Raw genomic sequence first — 21,255 nt, forward strand, 5'->3', positions numbered from 1 at the left:
ACCGAAAGAATCCCGCCGCCCTAATGAAAAGCCCGCCCCCCCCGGTCCACCCCCTTCCGCTGAGGGCCCGCCCCCCCAGGACTTCCGGGCCGTACGTGACTCAATAAATTGCTCCGTAATCTTTACCCTCCCTCCAATTATCTGGAGCCTAGAGTTGGAGGAGAGCAAATCCCCATTGCTGTTTGAAGCCTGCCTGAAAGAAGGAGCCAATTAGAAAGGCGCTTACTTTACTTACCCCACCCCCAGAAGCTGTCGTCGCTCGCTGATGACGCAACGCCTTTCCCATTTGATGGCGTACCCCGGGTCGTTTCCGTCTCAGCCAATCACAAGTCAGGTTCAAGCGAGCCTCCCCGCCCATTGGGTAATAACCACAGAGTCCGGAAGTGTGGAAAAAGGGTCTGCAGGCAGGACTTTGGCCATTCCGTTCTCCGACGCTGGACGTTACACAGGTTTGACCCCGATAAGATGCTGTCCAGGTCGGGCCAGGGAGAATTTTAAACCTTGGAGATCTTGTTGCTTAATCGTCCTCCCCTTTACATAGGTAAGGGAACAGAGAGGAGCGTCTTGCCCTCTGTACCAAGGGCAGAGCCAGATCTCCCACCCTTGTCCAGCGGGCTGGAATAGGGTGAGGCGAATGAGGCAATGGCCTGGAGTGCAAAATTTAATGGAGCGCCAAAAACCTCAGTAATCAAAGTAATTATCTTGTAATGCAATGTTTCAGAAGATCAAAATTAAGGCAAAAAATCCACAATGAACAAGATGTATTTTTTAAATTTAATTTTATTTATTTTTTATACAGCAGGTTCTTATTAGTTATCTATTTTATACATATCAGTGTATATATGTCAATCCCAATCTCCCAATTCATCCCACCGCCACCACCATCCCCCCCACCGACTTCCCCCACCTTGGTGTCCATACGTTTGTTCTCCACATCTGTGTCTCTATTTCTGCCTTGCAAACTGGTTCATCTGTACCATTTTTCTAGATCCCACATACATGCGTTAATATACAATATTTGTTTTTCTCTTTCTGACTTACTTCACTCTGTATGACAGTGTCTAGGTCCATCCACGACTCTACAGATGACCCAATTTCGTTCCTTTTTATGGCTGAGTAATATTCCATTGTATATATGTACCACGTCTTCTTTATTCATTCGTCTGTCAATGGGCATTTAGGTTGCTTCCGTGACCTGGCTATTGTAAATAGTGCTGCAGTGAACGTTGGGGTGCATGTGTCTTTTTGAATTATGGTTTTCTCTGGATATATGCCCAGTAGTGGGATTGCTGGATCATATGGTAATACAAGATGTATTTTTAAATGACGGGTCTGTAGTCACATCTGACCCAGTGATCCTGATGCTGCCTTCCCCACCCTTCCCCCAAGGGCCTTCTTGTGAAGCACATCCTTGGAGAAGCCTTTCCTGACCCATCCTCTCCCAAGCTGGGTTAGGGCCCTTTTTGTCCCTGCAACCAGCCCATCATTACCTATTACACTGCTTTATCATTCTTTTTTTTTAATAAATTTTTAAAATTTTATTTATTTATTTATTTATTTTTGGCTGGTTGGGTCTTCGTTGCTGCACGCGGGCTTTCTCTAGTTGTGGTGAGCGGGGGCTACTATTCGTTGCGGTGCACGGGCTTCCCATTGCAGTGGCTTCTCTTGTTGCGGCGCACGGGCTCTAGACACGCGGGCTTCAGTAGTTGTGGCTCGCGGGCTCAGTAGTTGTGGCTCGCGGGCTCTAGAGCTCAGACTCAGTAGTTGTGGCGCACGGGCTTAGTTGCTCCGCGGCATGTGGGATCTTCCTGGACCAGGGCTCGAACCCGTGTCCCCATCATTGGCAGGCAGATTCTTAACCACTGCGCCACCAGGGAAGTCCCTATCATTCTTAAATTATTTTTTTTATTGAAGTTGTCGACTGAAAGAAAAATGCACAATGTGCACATCCTGAGTTCAGTTTTATTCCAGGACCTTACTGAGGACTGTAGCCCAGGAGACAGCCTCTCAGATTACTCTGAGAAACTGCTCCAAAGAGGTAAGGGAGGAGCCAGGATATATATGAACTTTTTTTGCTGGGAAAAACATGTAGTCAAGCAAAAAAAGATTATTGCTAATCACAAAGAACAGACATCTCGAGTTAATGCTTTTAGTGCTTTTCCATGTAAGATGCAAGAATATGGGGTCAGTGAAATTTTTCCTTAGATATATAAATTAACTACCTAGGGGCCAGTATATCCAAAGCACAGAATGCTTCCTGTTTTTCCCCATCCTGAATTCCCCTTAGGGATCATTGTCAGTGGGTGACTGCAGTAGCTAATGCCTTGATTCTTGCAGAACTGGAATGGCAGGCAACATTTTTTTCTTTACAAAGTACAATGAACAGAAAAGTGCACAAACCATAAGTGTGCTATTTGATGAGTCACCACGAAATATAACCATGTAACCACCACTCAGATCAAGTAGAACATGGCCAGCACCCCCAGGAGCGCCTTGTGCCCCTTCTAGTTACTTCCCCTCCCTCGTACTCAGAGGTAAATACTGCTCTGATTTCTAACAAGTCCTTGTGTTTTGTGCTCGTCCCACTAGACCAGGAGTAGGCAAACTACTGTTTGCAGCCCAAATCCTGCCCACCACCTGTTTTTGTATAACGCACAAGTTCAAGGCTGTTACATTCTTAAATAGTTTTTCTAAAACTGTAGAGAAGAATATTCTGCGACATGTGAAAACTACATAAAGTTAAAAAAAATTCTTTTAGGGACCTCCCTGGTGGTCCAGTGGTTAGGACTCGGCGCTTTCACTGCCGGGGCCCGGGTTCGATCCTTGGTTGGGGAACTAAGATCCTGCAAGCCACGCGGCATGGCCAAAAAATAATATTTTTTTTTTTTAGAACACAGCGATGCTCATTTCTTTACATATTGTCTCTGGCCGTTTTTGCACTTTGATGGCACAGTTGAGTAGTTGTGACAGAGACCGTATCATCCACAAAGCCCAAAATATTTACCATCTTGCCTTTTACTGAAAAAGTTTGTCAATTCCTGCACTAGACGGTAAGCTCCAGGAGATTGGGGCCCAGTCGCATTCACTCTTTTATCCCCAGAGCTTTGCACAGTGCCTGGCACATAATGGATGTTCATAAAGAGTTTGTCTTGATGATCCATTTATTAAGACGGGAGGAAGAGAAGGAGATTCAGGATCTGACACCCCAGAAAGCCCTAAAGGGCTCCCCACGCAGAGGTAGTATGTCTGGTGGTTAAGAGCAGGAATTCTGGAGTTGGACGCACCAGCTTTGAATCTTTCTTCCTCCACTTGCTAACTATATGACATTGATAAGTTTAATCTCTTTAAGGCTTATCTTCACAATATGTAACGTGACGGGAAAATAGTACCAATTTCTTGTAAAGATGAAAGTTAGATAGCATAGGTAAAAATGTGCTGTAAGTTCTGAATTGATGTTAGCTATCATCATCATCATTGTAAACATTATCACCTCCGATACACCTCTGTTAATTAGACCTTAGGTCTCTGCAGAGCCCTAGAAGGGCTTCATTCACTCCTGTCATCTCCCCTCATTTCTCAAGCCCCACGCAATCCCAGCCACAATCCCAGCGTAACAGAAAATCAAGCTTCAAAGTGATGGAGTGTTCTTGGGTGCTTATTGTACAGCCAAGTCTGGTACCAGGGCCTCCAGGTACAGCCCATTCCCCACTCAGGCCCAGATCAATAACAATGAGTCACTGATTGTATTAGGATGGTTTTATTTTTATTTTTATTTTTTTTATAAATTTATTTATTTATTCATTTATTTAGTTTTTGGCTGCATTGGGTCTTTGCTGCTGCACACAGGTTTTCTCTAGTTGCTGAGAGCTGGGGCTACTCTTTGTTGCGGTGCGCGGGCTTCTCATTGTGGTGGCTTCTCTTGTTGTGGAGCACGGGCTCTAGGCGCACAGGCTTCAGTAGTTGTGGCTCGCGGGCTCTAGAGCACAGGCTCAGTAGTTGTGGCGCATGGGCTTAGTTGCTCCGCGGCATGTGGGATCTTCCCAGACCAGGGCTAGAACCCGTGTCCCCTGCGTTGGCAGGTGGATTCTTAACCACTGCACCACCAGGGAAGCCCTAGGATGGTTTTCATCATTAGCCAGGACTGTGCAATGGGGCCTTTTCTGATGTTGCATTTTTCATGTGGAGAATAAGCAGTTTGATTAATCACATTCCCAGTCCTTAAGGCCATGTCTGAGTCGCTAATGCATTTCAAAAGAGCAGCGATATGTTATAGTATATATATATATATATATATATATATATATATATATATATATATATATATATAAAGTAGGCGGGGGAGGCTGCCAAGCCTGCCTCGTTCCAAGAGGGCTGCTTGGATCCAAACCTCTGCTCTATCAGTCAGCCTCCCAGCAGGAAACAGATGGCGTGCTCAGAGGGGCTGACTGAAGAGAGTTTAATGAAGGAACTCTGTGCAGAGGTGTAGCAGGACGCAGGTTGTGGTGTAGCCCCTCCAGGGCTAGCAATAGCTGGAAGCCACTACCACCCCAGGCCCGGAAGGAGCAAAAGGAGGGACTGTTTCAGAAGTAGTGAGAGCTGCAGCTGTAGGAGAGGGCGCCGGACAGGGGGTGTGGGCTTCGGGACGGGAGCGCAGGGTGGAGAAGGTAATGGCTCTGGACGGGCCAGTGGCAGCTCCCCAGCAGAGCCACCTAAGGCCACACCAGAGATGGGCTCCCTAACAGGACCCGGCTTAGAGAATGCCTTCACCTGCCCTCTGACCCCTCAGCCCATCCCATTTGCAGGCATTTAGCCTCCCCATCTTCAGGGTCACCACCCCCTTCACCTCGTCCAAGGACTTCACTGAAAAACAAGGCAATTGTGTGCTCAGAATAGACTTGCATGTCCTCGACCAGAGATGATTTTTGCCCCCCAGGGGACATTTGGCAGTGTCTGCAGACATTTTTGATGGTCACAACTTGGGTTCCTGGAACCTAGTGGATAGAAGCTGGGGATGCTGCTTCAGGACAGGCCCCCAGCAACAAAGCACTACCTGGCCAAAATGTCACAGTGCTGAGGTGAGAAACCGTGCTTAAACTAACTGCTCTGGCCTCCTGTCACAGGCTGGGCCTCCCCCTCTGTTCCTCCATCAGCCTCCAGCCGGGCCCTTCCTCCCACCCTCTATTCCAGCCTCCAGCCAGGGCAGCTCCCAGCCCTGTCTCAAGGCTGCCCGCTTTGGGCTGAATCTCAGTGGTGTCCCCAGTACCTGGACCTCTTCCTGCGGCTGGCACCGGTAGTTCTCTTATATTCCCACCTCGCTCCCAGGCTGCAGACCATCCTTTCACAGCCAAGCCTAGCCCTGGACTCCCAGCTCCTGTATCCGCACCCCACACACACACACTCCTTCCCCTCCTCCCTCTCCGCTCTAAGGCCGTCTGACCTCCAGACCCTGTTCCCGTAACCCCTCTCCAGCCTCAGCGACCCTCCCAGTAATTTTCTCTCTCTTCCAATTGAGAATTCTTCCACCCCTTGTAAACATCATGGAACAAAGCAGACTTCTAGAGCTAGCCAAGGTCACGCTCAAAGCTATTTATACCCTTTCTCCCCTTATTTCGCCTGGAGTGCCCTCCCCACAAAACACACACTTTGATCTCACAGATGCTGTGGGTCTTGGGAGCTGCTGAGCCAGTGTCCTGCACAGGCTTCCGGGCTGAAAGATTAGGAAGGTCTGCCAAAGGTAACCTCTCCCTGTGGTCCCTGGGGAGAGGGCTCCTTAGGGGCCAGAACCTCAAGGGCACAGGAAGAAGCAGTGGCCAACCAAGTGTGGGGCTCCCTGGCACCAGGGAGCGGACCGTTCTCTCTCGGTGCCCCCTCCTAGCCTGCCCCCTACATAGGGCCCCTCCTTACCCCTGTCCTATAGCCCTACCAAGGCTCAGAGCGAGCAGGGGAGGAATCCAGCTGTTTAGTCCTGAGATGAAGTTGGCTGAGGTCCAGATTGACCAGAATGCCCAGCCACCTTTATTCCTTTCCTCCAGATATTCCTCAAAACCCGGGAAAGCAAGCAGGGCAGGTGACCCCCAGGCCCCCCAGCATGAGCTCCCCGCCTCACTGCCCACCCCGCGCCTCCACGCTCCAGGCAACCGAGCCACACCCACTGGGCAAGGGCCTGCGCCCTCCCAGCCCCAGGGATGGCCGGCAGAGGCAGGAGAGGCGGGGGTGGGCCCGGAAGGGAGAGCGGGGTGACTGTGCCGGCCGCCCCTCACTGCAGCCCCACCAGCTCTGTGATGGGAGGGGTCTGCACCATGAGCTCCTCGTAGTGGTGGAGAAACAGCCGGAAGCGAGCCAGGTAGGAGTCCTCGTTGTACGGCAGCTGCTTCTCACGGAGGAACTGGGACACCACGGGCTTCACCTGCCAGAAGGTGGGCGGGAGGAGGGGCCGCTGAGCCGGGACTGTGGGCAGGCCCATCCCCACTGGGACCCTTCCTCTGCCCAGCCCCCCGCTCCTGTCTGCTCTGTCCCGTCATGCTCCGGAGGAGCTGAGGGGCTTGGAGAATTCCCGCCTCCCATTTCCAGCAGGCAAGGGGAAGGGAGGGCTTCTCTCCAGCACCCTTCTCTGGAGCTCCCGAATCTGTGACCGTCCTCCTTTGCACAGGGGGATAGACCACAGCTCCTTTTCACCAAGCACCTACGGTGGGCCCAACATTTCAGATCCATTTCTTCATCTCATCCTCAAAGCCTGTCAACATAAGCACTACTTAGTCCCATTTTACAGATGAGGAAGCTGAGGCTCAGAGACACTCAGTTAACTTGCCCAGAGCCACACGGCTAGTAAGAAAACCAGGTGTCTCTGATCAGAAACCCACACTGCTGCCTGTACCCTGGACTGACCTTCCTGGGAACCTCTGACCAGGCCAGTTGGTTAGAGAACCCCGAAGGTGACTCCCCCTCCACCCTGAGACAGTTTCTTCATCCAAGCCCCCCCCAGCCCGACCCTCATCTACCTTCAGGCACATGTTGTCGGAGAGCCTGGGGAAGAGGTGGTGCTCCACGTGGCAGCTGATGAGGGAGTGGCCGAACGCCCAGTCCAGCACGGGCAGCCGGGGCAGGTTAAGCACCCCCAGGCTCATCATGTGAATCCGTTGGGGCTTCTTGTCCCGGGAGAACATGGGCAGCCCGATGTGCTGTGACAGACACAAGGGTCACGCCCTGGGGCTGGGCCAGGCAGCCCTGTGCTTCCCCACCCCGCCTCAGGCATCCTCAGCCAGCACCCGGGGACCCGTGGGTTCTTCTGCCTTCCTCACCTCCCACTCCAGCAGGACCCAGTAGAGGCGTGAGGAAGCAGAGGTTCTCCACCCAGCTCCGATGCGACCCTGTCTGTGCCCCTCGCTGAGTCTCGCCCGTCTCTGGGTCCCTCTCCCTATCTGTGCAGTGAAGGGCTTGGCCTGGGTGCCTCTCTGATCTCGTGGTCCTCTAAGCCCACGACTGCCCACCGCTGTCCCTCATGTCCCTGTGCCTTCATCCCAAAGAGACCCTTCTCTGCTTTTTTTCACCAGTCAAAATCCTGCTCGTGGTTCAAGATCAAGTTTGCGCATCCTTGTGTATTTTTTCATTCAACAAGGATGTATAGGGCTTCCCTGGGGGCGCAGTGGTTAAGAATCCGCCTGCCAATGCAGGGGACACGGGTTCGAGCCCTGGTCTGGGAAGATCCCACATGCCGCGGAGCAACTAAGCCATGTGCCACAATTACTGAGCCCGCGTGCCTAGAGCCCGTGCTCCGTAACAAGAGAAGCCACCACAATGAGAAGCCCGCGCACCACAACAAAGAGTAGCCCCCGCTGACCGCAACTAGAGAAAGCCCATGCGCAACAACGAGGACCCAATGCAGCCAAAAATAAATAAATAAATAAACGTATTATTAAAAAAAAAAAAAACAAAGATGTATAAACGCCTGCTCTGCCAGGCACTGTCCTCGGTCTAGAGGATGCAGAAGTTGAACGGGAGCTTCTGCTCTAGCAGGACAAGCAGATGGGACACAACTATGGGATTATGTCACGGGATTCACTCATTAATGGCAGTGTGGTAAGTGCTGGGATGGTCATATGCAGGATGCTCTAACCCGGGGTCTTCACTGGTCCCGGGAGCAGGGAGGTGACCATCCCTGGAAATGGCCCAGAACTGAGTGCTGAGCTGCTGGCCTCCCATGAAGACCTTCGTCTCCAGCTCCTCCATCTGCCTGCCTCGACACGTGTGTGCCGGGACCTCTGCGATGGCCCTTGGGCTTATCACAGTAAGAGCCCTAGAGGTAGGCGCTGGGGTCCTATTCACTTGTGTCCCCACAGAGCTTAATCAAGTAACCTACACATAGAAGCTTCTTAATAAATCTCTGATCTGTGTGTGAATGGCAGCCAGTGTTGAAGAGAAGCTCCTTACCTGGGACCAAAACTCTGTGATGACCCACAGAGAGAAAGGAAGAGAGAGGGTGGGCGGGGGAGGTGGAGGGATGCTTCCTCAGGTGGCCTCTCTCTCCCCCCAGAACCTAGAGCCCAGCCTGCGCCAGGCACCCTGGAGAGCGATCCCTGTAGCCCCCCAGCACTCAGGGTGGGGGAGGCCTCACCTGGAAGATGTTGACGTGAAGGTAAGGGTGGGCCAGCAGGGATCTGGTGATGAGCATGCAGGCCAGGGCTGAGCTGGGGCTCTGGAAGCCGGACACATTCAGGAGCAGCCAGTAGTGAGAATAAAGGCCCAGGGAAATCAGGCCAAGCGTCCGCAGGGCCGTCCTGAGCTCCACCTCTCTCAGCCGTTCTGCCAGAGGGGGCGAGAAATAGAGGGAGGGGTCGGCAAGGTTCCGACCCAACATGAGTTGGCTCCCTGGTGGCTCAATAGTGCAAACTAGGGTGACCGAGGGGTTCAGTTCATCCATACACGGCCCTGAGAAGTAGGTTCGCCCATTTTCTTTTCTTTTTTTTTTTTTTTTTTGGCCGCGCGGCTTGCAGGATCTTAGTTCCCTGACCAGGGATCAAACTCAGGCCCCAGCAGTGAAAGCACCGAGTCCTAACCACTGGGCCTTCAGGGAATTCCCTTTTTTTTTTTTTTGGTTCACCCATTTAATGGATGAGAAAACAGAGCATTAAGCAACGTGACCAAGGTCAGTCTGATAGTAAGTGGTGGCCTGGGACTTGAGCCCAGGTCTGGCTGTCCCCTAGCCCCTGCTCTTTCCACCGTATGATATTGCTCCTATGATACTAAAAATTATAACATGCAATAGAGTGTGAGGCATTTAGAAAGCATTTTTACATCTATGACCTCATTATGCTTTCACACCATCCTTTTTTTTTTGTTTTAGAAAAAAAGTATTTAATAAACAACACAAGTGAATGTTTATAACATGATCAGTGATTATTAAATAGACAACAAGATGATGGTAAATGAGGCTTGTAAATCAAATATAAAGAGTAAAGGTTATTCATTTATTTATTTAGGCATTTGATGCCTTCCCCTGCAACTTTCTAGTCTTCTCAGGTAGCCAGAGTTTTTTAAACTTTTATTTTATTTTACTGTGGTAAGAACACTTAACATGAGATTTAGCCACATAGGTTTTAAAGTGTGCGATACAGTACTGTTGTCTATGGGCGCAGTGTTATATAGCAAACCTCTAGAATTTATTCATTTTGCATAACTGAAACTTCATGCTCATTGAACAGGGACTTTCCATGTTCCCCTCCCCTCAGCCCCTGGTACCACCATTCTATTCTTTGCTTCAATGAGTTTGACTCCTTTAGATACCTCATATAATAAGTGGAATTGTTTCACACCATCTTTGACGAGCAGGTAAGAACCTGAGGTTCAGAGAGGTTAAGTTACCTGCCTGTGGTCACCAGCCAGTAAGTGGCAGAGCCAGACTTGGCCCCAGGACCAAGGTTCCTTCCACCCTGCCTGGCTGTCTCAGAAAGTTTCTGTCCGGTCTTAACTCAGGGCTTCTCACTTCCTCCATGAAGCCAGGAGAGGAAGGAAGGAAAGGGGGAACGAGATCTTTGCGGGGCCCAGGCCTGGCACACTCACCGACAGCCACCAGCGGGGTTATGATGGGGATCAAGAGGGGAGCGAGGAACATGTAGACGTAGCGGTTGAGGCAGGGCAGCCTCCACGTGCTCGAGTCCCCCAGGCCCAGCACGTTGGTGTAGCCATGGTGCATCTTGACGTGTCCGTACTTGGCGTGCTCTGCAGTGAAGGACGTGCATACCTAGAGGAGGGAGCCAGAAAGGGCGCTGGGTCCGCATCAGGCACAGGCGAGCGAGGCAGGCCCTTTGGAGCCGTGAAACACCCCCCCTCCCCAGGCCACGCATTTCCAGGGCCTTCCTGCCTTCCACCCACAGCTCATCAGCCTTGACCATCAACGCTCAGGGACCCACGACCACAGAGTGGCAGCCAGTCAAAGCAACTGCGTCCACTTGGCGTGCAAAGCAGTTGGCGTGCACAGCCCCCCGTGATTGCAGCCTGCAAGCCTGAGGATTGGACACACTGCAGGTAAAGCTCCTGGCACGTGTTGCCAATTATTTTGTGAGTGCTTATCTTTGAAACATCTGTACCTTCGTAACACTGCTTTGCATTCTGGGCCCACAGCAGTGGGGGGAGGGGTGCAGGAGTGGTCTGGGGGCGAAGAAAGGCCATCTTCTCAACTGTCCATGAGGGTGCCCCGGTGGGGGCCAAGAGTCCACTTCTTCCTAGGGGGTGACTCTTCTCTGGCGCGACCCCCCCCGTGGGATTCTCTGAAGCTGGCAGTGAGCAGCAGCAGCTCTGACTCCAAGAGCAGTCATTCTGAATGTAAAAGAGGTGCTAAGGTGTTTCTTATGCAAATATATGCCAATGAACATGCAGCCATCAGCCTCTTCCAATATTTTATCCAAGCCAGAAGATGTTGCTAATTTTATTGAAGATGCTGCCTGCCTGTTTCCAGGAGGACGTGAAGGGTTTCCCAATGCCGGTCACTGTGAGCCCCATACAGACAGCAGAACACACTCAGCTGAGTGTTCAGTGTTCTGCACATTACACATGTAACTCATTAATCTTAAGCCTGGCGGGGTGGGGGAGGGTTATTATTATTATTATTATTATCAGTGCTCTTATTATTCACAGCTGACAGAAGCAGAAACTGAGATAGAGGCCACGTGCCCACCCCAGCTTACTCAGCTAAGTAGGTGGCAGAAGTGGGATTTGAACCCTGGTTCCATCCAACATAAGGCATAAAACCCCTGGGATGAGTCACTTACTGCAACAGAGCATGAACCCAGGCTTGGAGTCCAGGCAGCAGAGACAAAACCGCGAGAAGACAGATAAGGAACGACACTGTCTTCCCACTGTCTGCAGAGACTCTCTCCCTTGGAACGAAATGAAGCCGAAAAGTAGGATATGATGTCACAACGGCAGTTTCACAACAGACAGGGGAAGATAGTCAAACCAACACTGTACGGGCCCCTCTCAAGGCAGAGGATGTGAAGGTAAATGCTGATTCAGCGACAGTGTGCCTGTGGAGTTCACAAAAACAGGAGAGGTGCTTTGCTCTCAGATGATGTAACCCACAGAGGGGTGGGTTTGCTCTCTGGTTTCGTAACCTTGCAAAGGGACAGAACCTGGGGGAGGCTGCAGAAGGTGGGCAGGTAACCTGTCAATTAAAGTGATGTCTCTTCCAGGCCTGCTGGTCTGGAAGGACCTGCTGCTCAAGAGGGCCAGGCAGTTGGTTTAACAAAGGGGCCTCCGCCGGGGTCTGCCAGGACCTCCTCAGAGGCCAGGCTGCCTCTGTCCAAGGCCTGCAAGTGTGTTTTGAATCTCACGGTTCTGTAACCAGAAGAAGCGACTTTTTTTTTTTTTTTTAATAAATTTATTTATTTATTTATTTTTGGCTGTGTTGGGTCTTCGTTGCTGCATGCAGGCTTTCTCTAGTTGCGGCGAGCAGGGGCTACTCTTCCTTGCAGTGCGCGGGCTTCTCATTGTAGTGGCTTCTCTTGTTGCACAGCATGGGCTCTAGGCACGCGGGCTTCAGTAGTTGTGGCTCGTGGGCTCTAGAGCGCAGGCTCAGTAGTTGTGGCACACGGGCTTAATTGCTCCGCGGCACGTGGGATCTTCCCGGGCCAGGGCTCGAACCTGTGTCTCCTGCATTGGCAGGCGGATTCTTAACCACTGTGCCACCAGGGAAGCCCGAAGCGACTGTTTTTAACTGCTCCTTCCTCGTACTTCTGCTCTGAGGGCCAATCCTGTCTGCATTGCTTCTTTCTTCAAGAAACATCAGCTGAATGCAGCGATCTGCTCTTCCTTCTGGCCCAAGCTCCACATCTCCTCGCTGACCACACTTTGAGTAGCAAGGCCAGAAACAACCTGGGGCCTGAACCCTACTAAGCCTGGTAAGAACTTGACCCTCAGGGGCCTGGTAGGGCCAGGTGCTCAGCCACGTGCCCAGACGCGGGAATGGGGGGCGGGGGCGGGGATGAGCCACCTGTGTGGTCCGACGTAACACATGATTTGTGACTCAGCACAGGCTTCCAGAGTCTGTGCGCTTTGCCTTTTTATATAACTAAGAAGAGATTTGAGGCTGTTTCTATAAGACTGGAATTCTCCCTCCCATCTAGATGTTCTTTCCAGAACAAGAAGGAACGCGGTGGGTTTGGGAGAAGGAGAGATTGGACGTGGACTGCGGTGTGTCTCACTTGCACCCATCAGGGGGCGGGAGGATGTAGCCACGTGCTACAGACGATCCTGCCCTACAGGATTACTTACAGGCCTCACCCAAGAGGCTCTCCCATCCAGACCCAGAGAAAGTTCCAGAAGCTTCTTGACATCGCTACCCTCTGTACCCTCAGGAAGACTAAAGAGCCTAGACCCCTTAGCCGCACTCAGGCTCTGCAAGTGGCCAGAGTGTGTGCGGGGCGGATGTCAGTATAATTCCTCTGGACATCCCCTCTCAGCTAAAATCAGAGGCCCCAGACCTCTCATTCATTCATTTAGTTGTTTTTTCACTTAGGCATGCTCAGACCCCTGCCAGCAGCCAAAGGTGGTTACCTAATATTCTCCTCTTTTATTTTTTAAACAAACAATACTTTGCAGGATTAAAAACCATCATTATAAGATTATGACACGAAGTTGGGTTTCATTATAAGATTATGACACAAAGTTGGGTTTCGAATTGGTCACTCTACTGGACTGGAAGGGGAGGGGCAGGACGAGGCAGGTGATGGGCCGGAGGCTGTAGGTGTGGCCACTGAGAGAGGTGAGGAGTGGAAGAGCAGGCATGGAGGGTGGGATCTGGGGGAAGGGTGAGGAGTGGGGGGAGGAGGAGGCATCAAGACAAGGGCCAAGTTTCCAGCTCAAGGCCTGGGGCATGGTGGGGCCGCTCCAGAGATGGGGCAGGAGAAGAGGGCCACAGGCATGGACCAGGTGAGAAGGAGGGGCTGGGGGTCGTCGCAGCGGCAGCATCCCTCAGGCAGGAGGGACTCCAGGCTGGAGTCTGCCCAGCGTCCATTCCTCCCTCCAGACCCTCTCTCACTGACCCCCGGGCTGAGCAACCCCTTCACACTGGCTTCAGAGTTTGCGGGGGGCTCCACAGGCCTCAGCAATTGGTTTGTCAGATAAAGTATAGGGCACCCACATAAATCAGAATCTCAGATAAACAACCAATCATTTTTTATAGACATATATCCCAAACACTGCCTTCATTTCTTGTTTATCTGAAGACCAAAGTTCACTGGGCATCCTGGATTTTTTTTTTTTTTGGCTGTGTTGGGTCTTCATTGCTGTGCACGGGCTTTCTGTAGTTGTGGCGAACGGGGGCTACTCTTTGTTGAGGTGCACGGGCTTCTCATTGTGGCGGCTTCTCTTTGTTGCATGGCATGGGCTCTAGGTGCGCAGGCTTCAGTAGTTGTGGCACGCGGGCTCAGTAGTTGTGGCTCGCAGGCTCAGTAGTTGTGTCTTGCGTGCTCTAGAGTGCAGGCTCAGTAGTTGTGGCTCACGGGCTTAGTTGCTCCGCGGCACGTGGGATCTTCCAAGGCCAGGGATCGATCCCGTGTCCCCTGCATTGGCAGGCGGATTCTTAACCACTGCGCCACCAGGGAAGTCCCGCATCCTGGATTTTTATTTGCTACTTCTGGCAGCCCTACTCAGTGAGAACACAAGTCCCTGAGCGCGAGTCCTCGGGTACCACGCGGGCTGTCCCGCTAACAGTGATGTGTTAGCACCTTTGGATAACAGAGGGGCCGCGGTGAGGGCGGAAGCCAGGGGAGCCTGGAGTGCCTCGTCCTGCTGGGAGCGGCCTGGACGTGGTCGGGCCGATCCTATCAAGCGGCTCTCATGAAATTCTTTCCCTTTTCAGGCCTCGTCCCTAGAAACTCCCAGCTCCTCTGCTTGGCCCATGGGCCTCCTTGTCCCCTTTTCTCCAGAGTCCCCATGAGATTCTAGTGACTCCAGGTTTCTGTGGGTCCCTCATGCACTATGCTCTTCCCAGATCCGTGCCTTTATCTGTACCTCTGCTCAGCCTGCAGCCACCTTCCCGCTTCTGGGCCTGGAAGCAGGAGCCCTGTCCTGTCAGTGTCTCCTCTGGACACTCTCACCAGGGGTTCTCGGCACTATTGACATTTGGGACCAACACTCTCTCAGCCCCCAAAAGCTCCGCAGCAAACCCAGCCTCCCTCCAATCTCCCCTCCCAACTGGGCAGCCACTGGGCCCCTGGGAGCAGCCCCACCCTTTTCCCTCCAAGCCCTTCCCCCTAGGGACACTCCTCAGACTAAGTGCTGCCACCCACAGACGACCACCTGATCCTGCTCCCGGGTCCTCAGCCTCTGGGGGCCAGTGGGCAAGCCCACCCAGAGGCAGGCTTTTAGAGACCCTCAGGAGTTGGAATCACCACGAGAACCCTTAAAAGTACATTTTGCAAATCTGCACATGTGATAAAATGGCACAAACACACACACACACACACACACACACACACACACACCAAGGTCAACGTCCTGGGGTTGCTGTTGAATGACATTTACATAAATGTAACTATTGGGGGAAAACTGGTGAAGGATCCACTGGACCTCTGTCCTCTCTGATCTATTTTTGCAATGTCCTATGAATCTATAATTTTTTCAAAAATAAAAAGGTTTTATTTTTTTTTTAAAGTATATTTTGTACTGCAGATCTGAGTTTGCCTGCTAAACCTTTTAATTAAAAAACTTAAAAATCACAGCGGTGCAAACTCAGATTACCACCCCTCGGGGGCGGGAGGGGCTGAACAGAAAGAAGATCAGAGGCGGCCCAGAGGATAACGGCCACCGTGAAGTCGTGGCAAGAGAGCATTCGAGCATCATGACCAGGCTGGGGGTTCTCGGCTCTGTTTCCACCACCACCACACGGGACTGGAACGAAGGTGACGGCATTTCCCTGGGTGACACCCCTCCCCCTGGGCAGAGCTGGCCTGTGTCTCTGTGGACCATCTGTGACTCCACCCCCGTAGCACAAAGCCGACTTCAGAAGGACGGTTTGAAGTTGAGACACAGTGGAACCTAGTAACTGGTACAGCCTGTTCGCTCCTACTCAGGGGAACATCTTGATAGTGAGTGACTTGCAAGGGAGTCCCTAAAGCCCTCTTGACTGCAGGAGTTAATCTTTCCCAACTAAAAATAGAGTTGTCATATGATCCTGCAATCCCATTCCTGGGCATGTGTCTGGAGAAAACTATAATTCGAAAAGATACATGCACTCCAATGTTCATTGCAGCACTATTTACAATAGTCAAAACAGGGTAACAACCTAAATGCCCAGTGACACGTGAATGGATAAAGAAGACGTGGTATATATATACTATGAAATACTACTCAGCCATAAAAAAGAATGAAATAATGCCATTTGCAGCCACATGGATGGACCTAGAGATTATCATACTAAGTGAAGTAAGTCAGAGCGAGAAAGACAGATACCATACGATATCACTTACATGTGGAATCTAAAATGTGACACAAATGAACTTATCTACGAAACAGAAACAGACTCACAGGCGTAGAGAACAGACTTGTGGTTGCCAAGGGTGGGGGGGAATGAGGGAAGGATAGATTGGGAGTTAGTTAGGGATTAACAGATGCAAACTATTATACATAGCATGGATAAACAACAAGGTCCTACTGTATAGCACTGGGAACTATATTCAATATCCTGTGATAAACCATAATGGAAAAGAATATGAAAAAGAATGTGTGTGTGTATACATATATATATATATATATATATATGGAAAACTGAATCACTTTGCTGTATAGTAGAAATTAACACAACATTGTAAATCAACTATACTTCAATAAGATAAATTAAAAAAAAATCTTTCCCAAGCTTCAGTACTTAAACCATGGGGGCCTGCCCGCCCCAGCCTGCCCCCCACATTCCTGTGGCCTTTGACTGGCAGTCCCTGAGAATATAACTAGTAGTCCCTATGACATAGCCCAGGCCAGGGTAATCAGTGGGCAAGGTAGAGGGTCAGAAGTACACTGGTAGGGGAAATGGAACATTCTGGGGTAGCCTGGAAATGGGTCTTCAGAGGGAAGTCCATCCTGTTGTGGGTGAACTCCCTGGCGTACGATTTTGGATACTTCTGCAGAGGAACAACAGCCACGTGGAGGTCAGCCACCCCCTCCATCCCGCCCGCTCCTCCCCTCAGATCTGATGCGTCAGAGTGACCTGTCTCACCCCCAGCTCTTGACAGCAGACCTTCAGACAAACCAGGCAAAAGCTGGGTGCCCCAGGAAAGCCAGTGACGTTCAGCTGACACCTGAGGCTGCAACTAGCGGACTAGATTCTTCTATAGTGATGCTGCCTCCTGAGGGTCACGGTTTGGGAAGAGCACAGGCAGCCAACAAGAGGAGGATTACAGAGAGACAACAGGACGTGGCAGACGGGGAGAGCCAGGGATCCAGGAGGGTCCCAGGTCATCCACTGAGATCCTGCACGTCGAGAGCTGGTCCTTTGCGTGATGCAAAGGACAGGTGGTGGGCCAGGACCTCAACAAACAGCCCCGTCAACACACACACACACACACACACACACACACACACACACACACACACACACACACAGCTCCACTGAGCTTTGCATAAGTTGGTCAACCTTTCAGTTAAAAATAAACCACTAACAAACAAAACAAAACAAATAACAAAAATCACTAACCCTGGGACTAGCCTGGTGGTCCGGTGGGTAAGACTCCACGCTCCCAATGCAGGGGGCCCGGCTTCGATCCCTGGTTGGGGAACTAGATCCTGCATGCCGCAACTAAGAGTCCGCATGCTTCAACTAAGATCCCGAGTGCCACAACTAAGACCCCGCGCAGCCAAAATAAATAAATAAAAATTTTTTTTTAATTACTAACCCTTTCCTTGCAGTTGAGTGTGTTCCCTCCAGAGGAAAAAAAAAAAAGAAACTTGTTACTTCGAAGCAAACATTGACGAGTCAGGCCCAAACCCTAAATGAAGATCTAGGATGTCTCGTTTAATCCTCATGCTGGCTTCACGCGGGAGGTAACGTTATTATTCTCATTTATTAGGTGAGGAAACTAACACTTAGATGCTGGTCCAAAGGCAGCCATTGTGTCCAAAGTGTCCCTGACACTGTCCCCTGCCTGGCGGACAAGACCAAGGACTCCACTCGCCCCACCCATGCCATGGGCTGAGGAGGTGGTGCCACCCCTCCTTCTCACTGGGAGCTGGATCTTCCCCAGAGGGTGGCCAGAGCCATGCCTTGATGGGGGCATGGAAAAGTGGAGGCCTCCCACTCAGGTTGGCCTTCTGAGAAATCTGTGACCTGCCCGCAGCTGATTGCAGCATAGCAGCCTCTGTCACAACACGGGGGTGGCAGCCAAGCCCCCCCCCCCACTGTGGGGGGGCTCACCCACCTCTAGGCTGTGACCCTCCTGCAGCTGGCTCTTCCCTGGACCTTGTCCCCCCATCACCTGCAGGGTCATCGTCAACAAATTTTGAGTTCAGCCCTGTGCCAGGAGCTAAAGGGACAAAGAGGCAAAGACGAGGCCACTGCCCTGGGTCCCAGGGGACAAGCGGAGGTGCAGCCACCAGGCTGCCTGGGTCCTTCAGGGTGGGCCACGCGCTCTGTTCGCCTGGAGCCCTCCAGCTGGGGAGCCTGGGAAGACTCCTCCTTCTCAGCTGCCCCCAGGCCCCTGGGACTCAGTACGGCTTTGTCAAATCCACAGAGAGCTAACCCTCCCTCTCGTGTCCCATGTGACTGCCTAACATGCCCGGTTCCTCCCCTGCCCGTGACGACAAACTTAGGGGGCATCTGACCCCGGCTCCAGGGTTGGGCCTGCACCGTAGAGTCTGGTTGGGACCAGTGCCCAGGGGTCCCCGGGAAGGAGAGCGTCTTGAAATGGACCCTGAGGACCCATTGGTTCCCCCATGTCCTTGGCACTTTAGAAATGTGTGCAAGGGACTTCCCTGGTGGTTCAGTGGCTAAGGCTCCACGCTCCCAATGCAGGGGGCCTGGGTTCGATCCCTGGTCAGGGAACTAGATCCCACACGCCGCAAGTAACCGTGCAGCCAAGTAAATAAATAAATACTAAAAAAAAAAAAAAAAGAAAAGAAAAAGAAATGTGTGCAGGTGGGAGAGATGGGTTTGGGGAAAATGAGGGCAATGGAGAGTTCTGGGCAGGAAATGCTTCCTCTCACCCAACCGATGCAGTATAATTTTATAAAACATCGTGTGTGTGTGTGTGTGTGTGTGTGTGTGTATGTACAGTTACGTAGAGTTTTATAAAGTTATATAACTTTATTAAAAGTTAATAACTGAGGGACTTCCCTGGCAGTCCAGTGGTTAAGACTCCGCACTTCCACTGCAGGGGGCACGGGTTCGATCCCTAGTCAGGGAACTAAGATCCCGCATACCACGAGGCAAGGCCAATAAATAAATAAAATCTCTTTTAAAAAGTTAATAATTGAGTTAATTGGTCATGGTAACCAGTTCCTGGCAAAAAAGGGCTGTTTTTGGTACCAGCTTTCATATTAGTTCATAAGGGACCTGGGTGGCCACGGGAGAGGCCGCCTGGAAAGGAAGGAAGGGGCTCTCAGAAGAACTGGGAGACCTGAGACCAGTCCAGAGAGAAGGGCAACGTGGCCAGAAACCTTTGCCTTCCTGACCGTGCCCATAGCCTGAGGCAGCATGGGGAGGGGGTGAAAGCAGGGGGGCCAAGGGTCAGGAGAGAGGAGGCGCCTTCCTGGTACAGCCCTGGGGAAGCAGGGGGCTTCTAGGATGGCTTGGCCATTGCCAGGTGTCGGGAGATGGCAGAGCTGGGGTGCTGTGACACCAGTCCCCTGCTTGCCTGCCCTTTGGTCCGTGGTTCACATCCTAAACCCTGATTGCAAAACCAGGAGGCCCCGAAGGTGTAGCCAGGACCTGCCAACCACAGGTGTCCTGGTGGGAGGAGGAAGCTCTACCACCCTTGGCCCAGGGCTGCAGAGAGGCGAGCCGGTGCCCCCAGGAGAAACGGGTGCTCAGACCACATCGGCTGCCACAGTTAAATACTCATCATTCCTCATGCAGCCCTCTACCCTCTCAAGGGCTTGGGGACGTGCACACACACAGACACACACCCACCGTAGTGAAGGCTGCACACTTGGGCCCACAGACCACAGCTGCAGCTGCCGGCCCTCGAGGGCACACACAGCTGCACACACCTGGATTCTCACACACAGTAACAGCAGCTGCTCCCACCCAGTCCCAGGCTCACCTCCACAAAGAAAAGCACCCAGATCTTGCTCCAGCGTTTGGACTCGGTGAGGGCACCATGAGTGGCAAGGTGGCTGCCCTTGACGGTGAGCGTGTAGTGGCACACACCCAGGATGGCGATGCCCAGGGCAAAGACCAGGAGATTCTCAGAGCGCAGGCACAGGAACCCTGCATGGAGAAGGGAGAGTTGGTGTAGGGGGAGCGGTAAGGGCAGGGCCTTTCTCTGGTTCTTGGAGATCTGGGCCCAAACAACCCAGCCCGCACCCCTGGGAGCCCAGGCCAAAGCAGGCCCAGTCCTGAGGACTGCCACAGACAGCGGTGAGGCAGGTCCCATGATGGCCTGAGGGGCACGGGTTGGCTCTCTCTACCGGATTTGGGACAAAACAGCCCCACTGACTCACCAAGGAGACGCTGGGAGTCTTGATTCTGCACCCCAGCCAGAGGCGCGATGGTGTGGAGGGCATGGTGGGGGGTCCAGGCCAGGAGAAGTCCAGGGAACGCTCCCATCCTCCCTCTCACTCCCCTCACCCCATCCCTGGTGTCCCCTTGGAGCATCCTCTCCTTCCCAGGCCACCTCATCCCTCCCTGCCTCTCCTTGACTCGGCTCAACTTTCTCCTCCACTGCCCTTCGTGCCATCAGGGCTCCTCTGGGGACACAGGCAGGACACCCCAACTAGACTTTCGGGGTTGACCCTCTGTCCTGGGGTCCCGGGCACGCGCCGTCTACCCCACCCCGCCGCCCCCCAGCCCTCTCCGTCTCCCTCCCCCGCCTCCCACCGCCCCCATCCCAGCCGGGCCCCTGATCGCCCTGGCCCCGTGTCCCTCACCGGGTGGCAAGGCGAGGAGGTTGAGCGCAAGGATGGCGCAGTCCACGCCGTGGCGCTCCCACCACGAGCTCACCCTCACCACGTCCTGGACCCGCACCTCCAGCTCGCCCAGCAGCGCCTCGGCCCCGCCGCTCGCACGGAGCGCGCCCCGCGCCGGTTCCATGGGCTCCGCGCGCCGGGCTCGGCGCCCGCGGAGGACTCGGAGGACCCGGAGCGTCTGCGGCGCCGGGCGGGCTAGACGCAGAGCGCGAGCTGGGGCGGGCCGGGGCGGAGTCACGCGCGCGGCTGGAATCACCCGCCCCCCCCCCCCCCCCGGTGTCTGGGCGCGTGCCGGGCCGCCCGGGCTCCTCCTGCCGCGCGCGGCGGCGACCCGGCCCGGGGCCACCCTCCTGGCGGGCAGGACCAGAATCGCCGCAGGAGGAGCGCGCAGATGCGCGGGGGTGGGGAGGCCAGCCGGAGCCAGAAGCAGCTCATGATCCAGGGGCCCCGGCGGGGGCGGGGCGGGGGCACAGAGACCCCAGGGGAGACCCCCGAGGGCCTTCCCTGATTGCCTATCTCAAATAACTCCCTCGCGTTCTCCCGGACCCCGCACCCCGCTCGGGTTTGTGGTACCATTTTTATCCCATAGCTTAAGTATTTTTCTCAGTAGCACTTAGCGGCCTCTCCCACACGAGACACGGACAT

At 52.9% G+C, this 21,255-nt stretch overlaps 2 protein-coding genes across 11 annotated transcripts; one reads left to right on the forward strand and one right to left on the reverse strand.

Annotated features, from left to right (window-relative positions):
- The first annotated feature begins 187 nt into the window (after positions 1–187).
- LOC309618981 (uncharacterized protein) lies at positions 188–18,922 on the forward strand. Of its 10 annotated transcripts, XM_082373555.1 has the most exons (8): positions 191–541; positions 8,142–8,299; positions 8,531–8,632; positions 10,371–10,521; positions 11,131–11,188; positions 11,362–11,492; positions 12,272–12,392; positions 12,618–13,118. In XM_082373555.1, the coding sequence occupies exons 2-4, from the start codon at positions 8,198–8,200 to the stop codon at positions 10,482–10,484; spliced, it is 318 nt and encodes a 105-aa protein (XP_082229681.1). In that variant the 5' UTR covers positions 191–541; positions 8,142–8,197; the 3' UTR covers positions 10,485–10,521; positions 11,131–11,188; positions 11,362–11,492; positions 12,272–12,392; positions 12,618–13,118. The 10 variants fall into 10 exon arrangements, 6 of the variants coding, with proteins under 6 accessions (XP_082229685.1, XP_082229684.1, XP_082229683.1 ...); XM_082373559.1 differs by having other exon boundaries at positions 188–541; positions 8,142–8,284; positions 11,131–11,492; XM_082373558.1 differs by lacking the exon at positions 11,131–11,188 and having other exon boundaries at positions 189–541.
- Positions 5,959–20,811, reverse strand: FADS6 (fatty acid desaturase 6). Its single transcript, XM_082373553.1, has 6 exons — positions 20,572–20,811; positions 19,746–19,912; positions 10,057–10,237; positions 8,612–8,799; positions 6,999–7,178; positions 5,959–6,406 (listed from the first exon to the last, which is right to left on the reverse strand). The coding sequence occupies exons 1-6, from the start codon at positions 20,732–20,734 to the stop codon at positions 6,257–6,259; spliced, it is 1,029 nt and encodes a 342-aa protein (XP_082229679.1). The 5' UTR covers positions 20,735–20,811; the 3' UTR covers positions 5,959–6,256.
- Between the last annotated feature and the right edge of the window lie 444 nt (positions 20,812–21,255).

This window comes from Balaenoptera borealis (genome assembly GCF_965194805.1).
Source record: "Balaenoptera borealis genome assembly, chromosome: 20".
Classification (NCBI taxonomy): Eukaryota; Metazoa; Chordata; class Mammalia; order Artiodactyla; family Balaenopteridae; genus Balaenoptera; species Balaenoptera borealis.